Genomic DNA, 12,656 nt, shown 5'->3' on the forward strand with positions numbered 1-12,656 from the left:
CGGCTTGTTAGTTGATTGGCAAGTTGATCACACAACTAAGGGCTGCACTAAAAAGAATTACATTGTGGGACAGCTACTGTGGCATCTGCTCCTCGGTACAGATGGGGCTCAAGACTGATCCAGGGTTCCTCCTTCTAACGAGCTGAGATCTTAAGGGTCGATTGCCAGCAGCTGGTTCTGAACAACACCAACAATGGTCCGATCCAAAGAGAATTTGGCTAATTAAGAAACAACTGCATTACCCAACATACGTTTCTCAGCACAGTAAATATTTTACTAACATTTCAAACAAGTAAACAAATTTAATATAGAATTCATAGTTTTCAGGGGACAAATGCCACCCCAGCAATCCCTGTTAGTCATGCAATTTTGATCTAGATTTGACTGTACATTATACACAAATATATAATATACAAATGTTAATAATTTAAAACATTTAAATAACACAAATGAATGAATTTAGCTCAAAAAGCTTTTATTGGGGTGGGGGGGGGGGGGGTGGGAGAGGGGGCTCACCTTTGTTTTTCTGTCCTTTTCAGGCCCAGTTGCATGTGTACCATTCATCATCTGGAATTATGCATCAAAGCCTTGTTTCCTGGCCTTCACTGGCGATGGCCTGTAAATGGCTAGGACAAAATGCTCAGGGGCATAGCAGGTGGAGGGGGAATGGAAAAAGAGAAAAGCAATTCACTGTTCAATTACCCTACTTATTTTGTGAGGAGGTTCACCACGGACAACAACATCTTACCATCTGGGAATACGGCAGGCATGTGCAGCAGCTTGCAATGACTGCACTGTAGCAATCAATATGTACTTTATTAAAAGTTCTTATCCATTTTAAAAGTTATAATTATTTGCATTGTTGTTTGCACAAAACATTTGATTTGTAAACTGATCAATGGAAGCAAAGGACCTTTAAAAAACAATCTTAAATTTAATTTAAAATTGTCTTATGCTGTTTTATTGCTGTTGCATGTTATTTGTGCAAAGTGTTGAGACCCTGATCAGTAACTGGACACACTGGGAGCAGAAACTGTGACATCCATCACAACAAAGTGTGCAAGTAACAACATTATATAATTCTTACATACATAAAATATTCTGCAAGCACTGTGTTAACATAAATATATATTTTACACACTTGGGATGTGGCAATCAGAACTATTAACTGTCCACATATCAGTACTAACAAATTGAAGCACATCATGTGCTTAAGCAAAAAAACCTAAGTGCTTGCAATGCTTAAAGCAAAAAGTGAATTTATTTGTAAAATCTGACCTCTTTTTTTAAAAAGAGAAATAATAAAAGCACACTTGTGTAATTTTAATTACCTTAACTACTACATCAGAAACTAAAGCTTAAAAATAGAGGAATAGAGGGAGAAGAAAGAAGTAACTTGTGAGGTACTGTATTACAAAATATATCTTAAAGTTGCAGAGCAAAAGATTTTTCAACTTGATGCCATTCCTGAGCTTAGGATGCAGTCTTTTTTTTAAATGTTCAGCTTCTAAAACAGAAGTGAGGCACATAATCGTACAAGTACTTTGCATTCTGTGATCTGAGAGTCATTTAGACATCATAAGAGTTTAAACTGTAAGCATAGATGAGAATTCTAATATTTAAATAACAGCAATTAGGATAGGAAGAGCAAAGGGTTAATTTTGCTGTAAAGCTTTCAAGTATCACTGGTTCAGAAAAGGCACAACAGAACACACATTTACAGCTATATTGGTGTTTGAGCATTTTTGTGTTGATCTGACAAAGAATGAGAGTGTTTTTCACGAAAAGAACATGCTAAAAAGTGTGGGTACTAACCAATGATTTTCAACCTACAGTTTAAGTATATGCAAATGATTTCACTCCCCCCTCCCATTTAATTTTGAGGGAGGAGGTAGAGGGGAAAGAAAATCGAGCATAATATTTTGCAAGACTCAACAAAATCTCTACAGAGAATGGGAAACATACAAAGAAGTAAAAACAAAAGGAGAAAAAAAATCTGTAATAAATTAACTTTGAAATGCATTCTTAAAATAGACAAATAGAGATGCTATTTTAGATATAATCTCTGGAAACTGTAGTATCTCACATTGTGGGATAACGTTTTTGTTACACGATCATTAAAAGGTATTCCATTTTCAGTAAGCAGTTTCAACTACTGTTATTGATTTTCCTAGTTGTGTGTGACTAAATTGGTGGTATAGAGATAAGAAACACTGTCCGCTTGCAACTGGAACGTTTGATCTGCAATCTGCTCTCCTTGTATTTGCTGTGAAGCTCGGTTCACAGAGATCGTTTGAGATGTTGGTTCAGAAACATGTGCAGATCGACTCCGTTGGAGGTGCTGAGCTGCTTCCTGGTTCAAATGAACTGGCTGAGTGGCTTCCTGCCCAAGACTAATAGGCTGTGATCTCCCATGTGCTATCTGCAGTTGCTGAGCTTGATCCTGGAGGTGCTCCATTGCCTCTTTTGTCAACGTGATCACATGCATCTGTTCTGTCTGTCCTGGACATTCCTGGTTTGCCACCATGCCAATGGCCTGAATGTGGTCGGTTTGCCCAGGCTGAGCTACCAAAGTCAAATTCTGCACGTGCTCTCCTTGCTGAGTCAACAGAGCCAAGTTTGAGGTCTCGTCCTCACGGAGACTCTGCGACCCCTCTGCTGAAATAATACTGATGCTCTGTCCGTGGTTGGGCATGAAATTAATGTTATGAACATCATTGGTTACCACTAGCTGTATTTGTTGCTGACCTGCAGTAGGAAGTTGGTACTGCTGCAGTTGCAAGATGGTCTTCACTTCCTCTGTACTCCCATCACCTGGATCATTCATAATTCCATGGGTTTTCCTCTCCTTGCTGTGAATCTTCATATGGGATCTAAGGTTGTCAGCACGAGTGAATCGCTGATTACATGTTGGACATTCAAAGGGCTTGTTTCCAGTGTGCATGGCATCATGACGTCTTTTTGCGCTAGGATCAGCAAAGGATTTTCCACAGATACTGCAGGAAAAGGGTTTTTCTCCCCTAGAATAAATTAAATATTGTACATTAATTTCCACATGTCAAATTTGAAAAGTGACATTATTTCCAGTTAGGTAAGGATAATATATTCCCAATCAAGAAGTACTTTTTCAGGAGTGGAGGGAAGTATACAATGGTGTTTCCCAGGGGGCTGTATTAGGACCACTGGCCTGTTTGATATATATTAATACCCTGGACTTGGATATACATGGCATAATCTTAAAGTTTGCAGATGACACAAACTCAGAAAAGTAGTAAACAGTGAGAAGGATAGTAGCAGACTTCAAGAGATATAGACTAATGAAATGGGCAGACACATGGCAGATGAAATTTAATGCAAGGAAGGGTAAAGTGATGCATCCTAGAAGGAAGTATGAGGCGAGGCAATATAAATACATGGTTTAATTGTAAAGGGGTGCAGGAACAGAGAAATTGGGGGTGAATTTACAGAAATGATTGCTCGTGGCACGACAAGTTGAGAAGGCTGTCTTTTTTTAAAATGCGTATGGAATCCTTGGCTTTATAAAGAGAGGTATAGAGCACAAAATCAAGGAGGTTAAACTAAATTGATAAATCACAATTTACGCCTCAGATGGAGTAATGGGAACCATAATATAGGAAGGATGTCAAGGCCTTGCAGAAGGTGCAGAGTATTAGAATAGTAACAGGGATGAAGGACTTCAGTTATGTGGAGAGACGAGAGAAGATGGGATTGTTCTCCTCAGAGTAGAGAAGGTTAAAGGGAGATTTAATGGAGGTGCTCAAAATAATGAAGGGTTTCAATAGAGTAAATAAGAAACTTCTGGTGGCAGAAGGGTCTGTAATTGGAGGACAGAGATTTAAGGCAATAGGCAAAAGAACCAGAGGAGAGGAGTTGAGAATTTTTTTTTTTCCAGTGAGTTATTGCGATCTGGAATGCACTGACTGAGAGGATAGTGGCAGCAGATTCAATAACAACTTGTAGTTATATAGCACCTTTAACGTAGTAGAACATCCCAAGGCACTTCAGAGGACTGTTATCAAACAAAAATTGACACCCAGTCACATAAGGAGCTATTCGGCCAGATAACCAAAAGCATCTAAAAGGAGGCAGAGAGGTGGAGATGTTTAGGGAGGAAATTTCAGAGCTTAGGGCTTTGGCAGCTGAAGACATGGCTGCCAATGGTCGAGCAATTAAAATCAGGATGATCAAGAGGGCAGAATTAGAGAAGCAGATATTGGAGAGCTGAAGGTGATTACAGAAGTCGAGAGGAACCAGGGATTGGAGGGATTTCAAATCAAGAATGAATTTTAAAATTGAGGCACTGCTTAACTGGGAGACAATGTAGGTCAGTGAGCACAGGGGCAATGCTTGATTGGGATTTGATGACATTCGACATTAGAAAGTTTAGGCAAAAAGGAAAAGGAGGTGGTGTTGCACTGATAATAAGGGATGGGATCGGTACATTAGGAAGAGAAGATCTCAGATCGGAAGAACAAAATGTGGAATCTGTTTGGGAGGAGCAAAGAAACAGCAAGGGGCAGCAAACATTGGTAGGAGTTGTTTACAGGCCACCAAACAGTAGTGATAGTGTGGGGCATGGCATTAATCAAGAGATTAGAGAAGCATGTGGCATGGGTAATACAGTAATCATGGGTGAATTAAATCTGCATATAGACTGGGTAAACCTAATTAGCACTAATGCTGTGGAGGACTAGTTTCTGAAGTGTGTTAGGGATGGTTTTCTAAAGCAGTATGTTGAGGAACTGACTAGACAACAGGCTATTTTAGATCTAGTATTATGTAATGAGAAAGGGCTAATTAATAATCTTGTTGTAAAAGAACCTTTGGGGATGAGTGACCATAATATGACAGAATTTTACATTATGTTTGAAAGTGAGGTAGTTCAATCTGAAGCCAGGGTGTTAAATTTGAACAAAGGAAATTATGAAGGTATGAGGGGCAAATTGGCTGAGGTGGATTGGGAAAATATATTAAAAGCTCTGACAGTACATAGGCAATGGATAGTCTTCAAAGAAATATTACACAGTTTACAGCAACTATACATTCCTTCAAGGCACAAAAACCCCAAAAGTAAAGGCAGTCAACCGTGGTTAACAAAGGAAGTTAAGGATTGTAGAAGATTAAAAGAAAAGGCCTATAAAGTTGCCAGAAATAGTAGTAAACCTGAAGATTGGGAGGATTTTAGAATACAGCAAAGGAGAACTAAGAAACTGATAAAGAAAGGGAGAATAGAATATGAATATAAGCTAGCAAAAAATGTAAAAACAGACTGTAAAAGCTTCTACAGGTACGTAAAAAGGAAACGTTTGGCTAAGACAAATGGGGGTCCATTACAGGCAGAGGCAGGAGAATTTATAATGGGGAATAGAGAAATGGCAGAGAAGTTAAATGATTACTTTGTGTCTGTCTTCACTGAGGAAGATACAAGAAATCTCCCAGAATTACAGATCAAAGGGATTAGGGGAAATAAGGAATTGAAGGAAATTAGTATTAGGAAGAAGGTTGTACTGGAGAAATTAATGGGACTGAAGGTTGATAAGTCTCCAGGACCTGATATTCTACATCCCAGAGTGTTGAAAGAAGTAGCTGTGATAGTGGATGCATTGGTGATCATCTTCCAAAATTCTATAGATTCTGGAGCGGTTTCTGCAGATTGAAAGGTTGCAAATGTCACCCCACTATTTAAGAAGGGAGGGAGAGTGAAAACTGGGAATTACAGACCTGTTAACCTTACATCAGTCGTTGGGAAAATGCTAGGATACTTGGATAATAATGATCTGATTGGGCATAGTCAACATGGATTTATGAGTGGGAAATCATGTTTGATGAACCTGTTGAGTTTTTTGAGGATGTTACTAACAGAATTGATAAAGAAGAGTCGGTGGACATAGTATCCTTGGCTTTTGATAAAGTACCCCACAGGAGATTGGTTAGCAAAATTAAAGCACATAGGATAGGTAGGTAATATACTGGCAAGGATTAAGGATTGATTAACAAGCAGAAAGCACAGAGCAGGAATAAATGGATCGTTCTTGCATTGGCAGGCTGTGACTAGTGAGGTACCACAGGGATCAGTACTTAGGCCCCAGTTGTTCACAATATATATCAATGATTTGGATGTGGGGACCAAATATAATATTTCCAAGTTCGTTGATGACACAAAACTGGGTGGGAATGTATGTTGTGAGTAAGATGCAAAGTGGCTTCAAGGGCATTTGGATAGACTTAGTGAGTGGGCAAGAACATGGCAGATGGAATATAATGTGGAAAATGAGAAGTTATCCACTTTGGTAGGAGGAACAGATGTGCAGAGTATTTCTTAAATAGTAAGAGATGAGAAAGTGTAAATGTACAAGGGGACCTGGGTGTCCTTGTCAATAAGTCACTGAAAGCTAACATGCAGGTGCAGCAAGCAATTCGGAAGGCAAATGGTATCTTAGCCTTTATCACAAGAGTATTTGAGTACAAGAGTAGTGAAGTCTTGCTTCAATTGTATAGAACCTTGGTTAGGCTGCATTTGGAGTACTGTGTGCAGTTTTGGTCCCCTTACCTTAGGAAGGGTATTATTGCATAGAGGGAGTGCAAAGAAAATTTACCAGACTTGTTCCCGGGATGGCGGGACTGTCCGATGAAGAGAGATTGGGAAACTGGGCTTGTATTCTCTAGAGTTTCGGAGAATGAGAGGTGATCTCATTGAAACCTACAAAATACTTAACGAGGTAGACAGGGTAGATGCAGCTAAGATGTTTCCGTTGGTTGGGGAATCTTGAACCAGGGGATAAAATTTCAAAATAAGGGGGAATCCACTTAGGACAGAGATGAGGAGAAATCTCTTTACTCAGAGAATTGTGAATCTTCGGAATTCTCTACCCCAGAGGGCTGTGGAAGCTCAGTCATAAAGCAGAGATTGACAGATTTCTAAATACAAGCGACATAAGGGGACATGGGGATAGTGTGGGAAAAAGGCATTGAAGTGGATGATCAGCTGTGATCATACTGAATGGCGGGGCAGACTCGATGGGTTGAATGGCCTGCTCCTGCTCCAACGTTCCTATGAGAGTTAGGACACTGGCAGCAGAGTTTTGGATAACCTCAAGTTTACCGAGGGTAGGATGTGGGTGGCTGGTCAGGAATGCATTGTAAATAGTCAAGTCTGGAGGTAACAGAGGCATGGAAGAGGGTTTCAGCAGCAGATGGACTGAGACAGGGGCAGAGTCAAGCGATTCAATAATAATTTTCAAAAGTGAATTGGATAAATAGTTGAAATGGAAAAATTTGCAGGGCTATGGGAAAGAACAGGGGAATGGAATTAATTGAATACCTTTCAAAGAGGCGGCAGAGGCACAATGGGTCGAATAGCCTCCTTCTGTTTTGTATAATTCTATGAATCTATGATATCCAAGTTTACTGATGAAACTAAGTAGGAAGTACAGTAAATAGTGCTTGTGGGAGCAGGAAGTTGCAAAGAGACATAATCATATTAAATGAGTGGTTAAAACCACAGCAAATGGAGCTCAATGTGGACAAGCATGAGTCAACCACTTTGGATCAAAGAAAGACACTTAGTGAAGAACAGAGGAACATAATCTTAAAATCAGAGGTAGGTTATTTAGGAGTGAAATCAGGAAGAACTATTCCACACAAAGGGTGGTAGAAATCTGAACTCTCTCCCCAAAAAGACTGTGGATGTTAGAACAATTGGCACTCTCAAAGCAGACAGATTTTCATTAGGTAAGGGTATCAAGAAATATGGAGCAACAGCAGGGAAATGGAGTTGAGGTGCATGATTTAATTGAATGACGGAGCACACTTGAGGGCTGAAGGGCTTTTCTGTTTCTTAACCCTCAACCAACACCAAAGACAGATTAGTTGTTCACTTACTACATGTTTCCCTACATTACAAATGACTATGCTTCAAAAGGACTTTATGGCTGTAAAGCATTTTGGGATGTCCCAAAATAATGAAAGATGCTATATAAATGAAAATTCTTCCTTTCATGTATAAAATTCCTCTTTCTTGAACACATAAAGCTATAAACGCACCTCCAGTTATGTTTAGTCAATGGATTAGTTCACCACAATTGTGTTATTTTTATATTCAAATCAATATGAGCAACGTTGATGCTGTAAGACACATTATATACCTGTGGATTCTTATGTGGGTCTGCAGGGTATTCTTTGCAGTAAAACATTTACCACAAATCTCACATGTAAATGGTTTCTCACCTGAAAAACCAAAAGGTAAGTGAGCATTATTGCCATATTTGGTTACCAAGACTACATATTTTTTTCTGACAGATGCTTCCCCCGAAATGTTAACCCATGTTTAATGCTGAAGGACTTTCTGTGCATTTCTAGCATTTGAACTTTGTTTCAGGAGTGCCAGTTCTAGTCTTTTGGTCTCAACGTTGTTTTGGTGGGCACAAAAAATTATTTTAAAAATAATGATGCTAGTAGCAGAGAATGGTATTGTTCCACCAATATTAGCATCAAGTACTTCTAGTTTAGTACAGTATGGGTAAATGTGGAGTAAAGCTTCTTCTGCAGTCACAATAAGGGCTGAGAATTCTTCTGTGAGTACATGTTTAACTCACTGACATCTTTGATGGTTTGTTATTCCTTTCTTGCCAAATTCTAAACGACTGTCTCTGCTCACATACACATGCCTCTCCTTCAAAAGTGCTATTGTCACCCCATCCTCAAGAAAAACACCCATATTCATTCTTTCCTTGCCAGCTATCAACACATATCTAACCTCATATTCTTCCATAAGATTCTTGAACATATTGTTGCATGAACACCCAGTTCCATGATCATCTCTCCCAAGAATATCTAGTTTACACTTTCTTCATAGGAGCAAAACTGACTTGCAACAGTCAGTAATGACATTTCCTGTGGCTGCAACCACATTGTGCCGTTGCCCCTCAAAGAACAAAGATAATTACAGCACAGGAACAGGCCCTTCGGCCCTCCAAGCCTGCGCCGATCCAGATCCTCTATCTAAACATGTCGCCTATTTTCTAAGGTTCTGTATCTCTTTTCTTCCTGCCCATTCATGTATCTGTCTAGATACATCTTAAAAGACGCCATCGTGCCCGCATCTACCACCTCCGCTGGTAACGCGTTCCAGGCACCCACCACCCTCTGCGTAAAGAACTTTCCACGCATATCCCCCCTAAACTTTTCCCCTTTCACTTTGAACTCGTGTCCTCTAGTAATTGAATCCCCCACTCTGGGAAAAAGCCTCTTGCTATCCACCCTGTCTATACCTCTCATGATTTTGTACACCTCAATCAGGTCCCCCCTCAACCTCCGTCTTTCTAATGAAAATAATCCTAATCTACTCAACCTCTCTTCATAGCTAGCGCCCTCCATACCAGGCAACATCCTGGTGAACCTCCTCTGCACCCTCTCCAAAGCATCCACATCCTTTTGGTAATGTGGCGACCAGAACTGCACGCAGTATTCCAAATGTGGCCGAACCAAAGTCCTATACAACTGTAACATGACCTGCCAACTCTTGTACTCAATACCCCGTCCGATGGAGGAAAGCATGCCGTATGCCTTCTTGACCACTCTATTTACCTGCGATGCCACCTTCAGGGAACAGTGGACCTGAACACCCAAATCTCTCTGGACATCAATTTTCCCCAGGACTTTTCCATTTACTGTATAGTTCACTCTTGAATTGGATCTTCCAAAATGCATCACCTCGCATTTGCCCTGGTTGAACTCCATCTGCCATTTCTCTGCCCAACTCTCCAATCTATCTATATTCTGCTGTATTCTCTGACAGTCCCCTTCACTATCTGCTACTCCACCAATCTTAGTGTCGTCTGCAAACTTGCTAATCAGTCCACCTATACTTTCCTCCAAATCATTAATGTATATCACAAACAACAATGGTCCCAGCACGGATCCCTGTGGAACACCACTGGTCACACGTCTCCATTTTGAGAAACTCCCTTCCACTGCTACTCTCTGTCTCCTGTTGCCCAGCCAGTTCTTTATCCATCTGGCTAGTACACCCTGGACCCCATGCGCCTTCACTTTCTCCATCAGCCTGCCATGGGGAACCTTATCAAACGCCTTACTGAAGTCCATGTATATGACATTGACAGCCCTTCCCTCATCAATCAACTTTGTCACTTCCTCAAAGAATTCTATTAAGTTGGTAAGACATGACCTTCCCTGCACAAAACCATGTTGCCTGTCACTGATAAGCCCATTTTCTTCCAAATGGGAATAGATCCTATCCCTCAGTATCTTCTCCAGCAGCTTCCCTACCACTGACGTCAGGCTCACCCTCGTTCTCCTTGACCTCCGTGCCATGGCTCGATGTTCAACCACTTCATCCACCTCTGTTTTTTTATTCATTCTTGGGATGTGAGCATTGCTGGCAGCATTTATTGCCCATCCCTAATTGTCCTTGAGAAGGTGGTGGTGAGCGGCCTTCTTCAGCCACTGCAGTCCATGTGGCATTGGTACACCCACTGTGCTGTTAGGGAGGGACTTCCAGGATTTTGACCCAGCGGCCAACATCTATCCCTCAACCAACACTACTAAAACAATGGTTATTTAATTCATTTCTGTTTGTGGGATTTGGCTGCTGTATTTGCCTAGCTTGAAATTATTACACTTCCAAAAGTAATCGGCTGTAAATTGCTTTGTGACATCCGAAAAGAAATCTGGAAATAAAAAACTTAGTTATCAGTAAAAGTAATCAAAACACTTTCAGACAGTGAGAGACTGAGTAGACTAGGCTTTGGTTCCCTAGAATTCAGAAGAATGACAGGTTATCCAACTGAAATATATAAAATTCTTAAGGGGCTTAAAGGGTAGATGCTGGGAGTATGTTTCCCCTGGCTCAGGAGACTAGAACAAGGCGTCGCAGTCTCAGAATAAGGGGTCAGTCATTTAGGACTGTGTCATGCTGGGCCCCCACCTGCCAAGAATGAGGCACATCAATTTTGTCATGCACACTGATTATTAACTGTTGCTGGAGCGAGGAAAATACTTGTTAAACAGATTAGTCGTGGCTGGAAAAAAACATTTACATACTAACAGACATCGAAGGTGAAGAGGCGCATTCCAGGGCCTACTAAGGAGGATACAATCCACAAGGGCTAGGACTGGTTAGACCAGCTGGTCACATGACTAACTGGCTGTTCCAGGGTTTTCTTTTGAACTAGCCACAAAGAGTTTGAATTCAGAAAGACTGTTTGCTCCTGGACTGAGAAGATCCCTCCTGTCTGCTCCCATCTCTTTCTCACAAGCCTCTGAATCCACTGAAGACACATGAAACCCTAGAGAGAAAAGTCTCCTGCAGTGAACAAGGTTTAAGAAGAATACTGGGCCCCAACGAAAAGCAAGATCTACCTACAATCAAGGACTCTACAGTGAGCTTGAAAAACCGTAACAACAACTCTTCAAATATTGCCTCAAATTTTTCCACTTCATTTTTCTTTTGCTCTTTTCTGTCTCTATTTGCATGTGTGTATTGTATATGCATGCTAGAGTGGGGCACGTTGCGTATCCATAGGCGTTAACCGAATGAGAGTTTAAGTTTAATAAATTTCAACTTTTCTTCTGTTTGCGCTGGTTTCTTTGCCTTATAATTGGAAAGCAGTGAACAAGGATTCACCAAGAGGGAGCTAAAAACAGTGTGTTTAAAATTAAACCCTGTTACGGTAAGACCAGGTGAAGGCTGAGAGGGATCCCTAGACACCTTTCTCACCTGGTCGTAACAACTGAGATATGGAGAAATTTCCTCACTCAAAGGGTTGTGAATATTTAATTCTTTACCCCAGAGAGCTGTGCATGCTCAGTCGTTGAGTATAATCAAGACAGAGATCGAGAGATTTTGGGTACTAAAGAAATGAAGGGATATGGGGATAGTGTGGGAAGGTAGAGCTGAGGTAGATCAGCCTTGATCTTATTAAATGGCAGAGCAGGTTCGAAGGCTGAAAGGCCTACTCTTGCTCCTATTTTTTATGTTCTTTATAATATGTACATGGTCTGACCTTTTTGTGACTCTAGTTTCACATCAACATGTTGACTCTCAACTGCCTTCTGAAGTGGGCAAACAAGCCATTCAGTTGTGTCAAACTGCTACAAAGATTTCAGCAGTTCAAGAAGGAGGTCTACCACAATCTTCTCAGGGCAACTAGTGATGAGCAGACTTTCTGGCAATGTCCACATACTGAGAATTAATGAAAAAAAATCATCTATGCAATATCATATCCATTACTAATAAATCTAAGGGAACAAAATGGGAATTAACTGTTTGACAAACCTGTTATTTCAACATTATTTCCGTGATATAATGGTTGAGATATTACATTTTGCAGAACATAAATAAGCAAATATAATGACCATATTGTACAATTTTTACGTCAACTGCTGCAAAATCTGAAAATCCTCAGAATTTAAGCTTCAGCTAAACTGATTTATCATTTTTTTTTTATTCGCTCATTGGATGTGGGCATCGTTGGCCAGGCCTGCATTTGTTGCCCATCCCTAATTGCCCTCGAGAAGCTGAAGGTGAGCCGCCACCTTGAACTGCTGCAGTCCTCGGGGTGTAGGTACACCCATAGTGCTGTTAGGAAGGGAGTTCCTGTTCTACAAAGGTGACA

General features: G+C 40.6%; 1 protein-coding gene across 4 annotated transcripts in view; it reads right to left on the reverse strand.

Annotated features, from left to right (window-relative positions):
• Positions 1 to 487: 487 nt before the first annotated feature.
• The window catches only part of zbtb24 (zinc finger and BTB domain containing 24), a 41,677-nt gene continuing 29,508 nt past the window's right edge, over positions 488 to 12,656 (reverse strand). For all 4 annotated transcript variants that reach the window (XM_068027224.1, XM_068027229.1, XM_068027215.1 and 1 more), the window contains exons 6-7: positions 8,166 to 8,247; positions 488 to 3,020 (exon numbers count right to left, since the gene is read on the reverse strand). In XM_068027224.1, coding sequence (XP_067883325.1) covers positions 2,171 to 3,020; positions 8,166 to 8,247 — 932 coding nt within the window. In that variant the 3' untranslated portion in view covers positions 488 to 2,170. The remainder of the gene's footprint in view (positions 3,021 to 8,165; positions 8,248 to 12,656) is intronic.

This window comes from Heterodontus francisci, chromosome 3 (assembly GCF_036365525.1).
Source record: "Heterodontus francisci isolate sHetFra1 chromosome 3, sHetFra1.hap1, whole genome shotgun sequence".
Classification (NCBI taxonomy): domain Eukaryota; kingdom Metazoa; phylum Chordata; class Chondrichthyes; order Heterodontiformes; family Heterodontidae; genus Heterodontus; species Heterodontus francisci.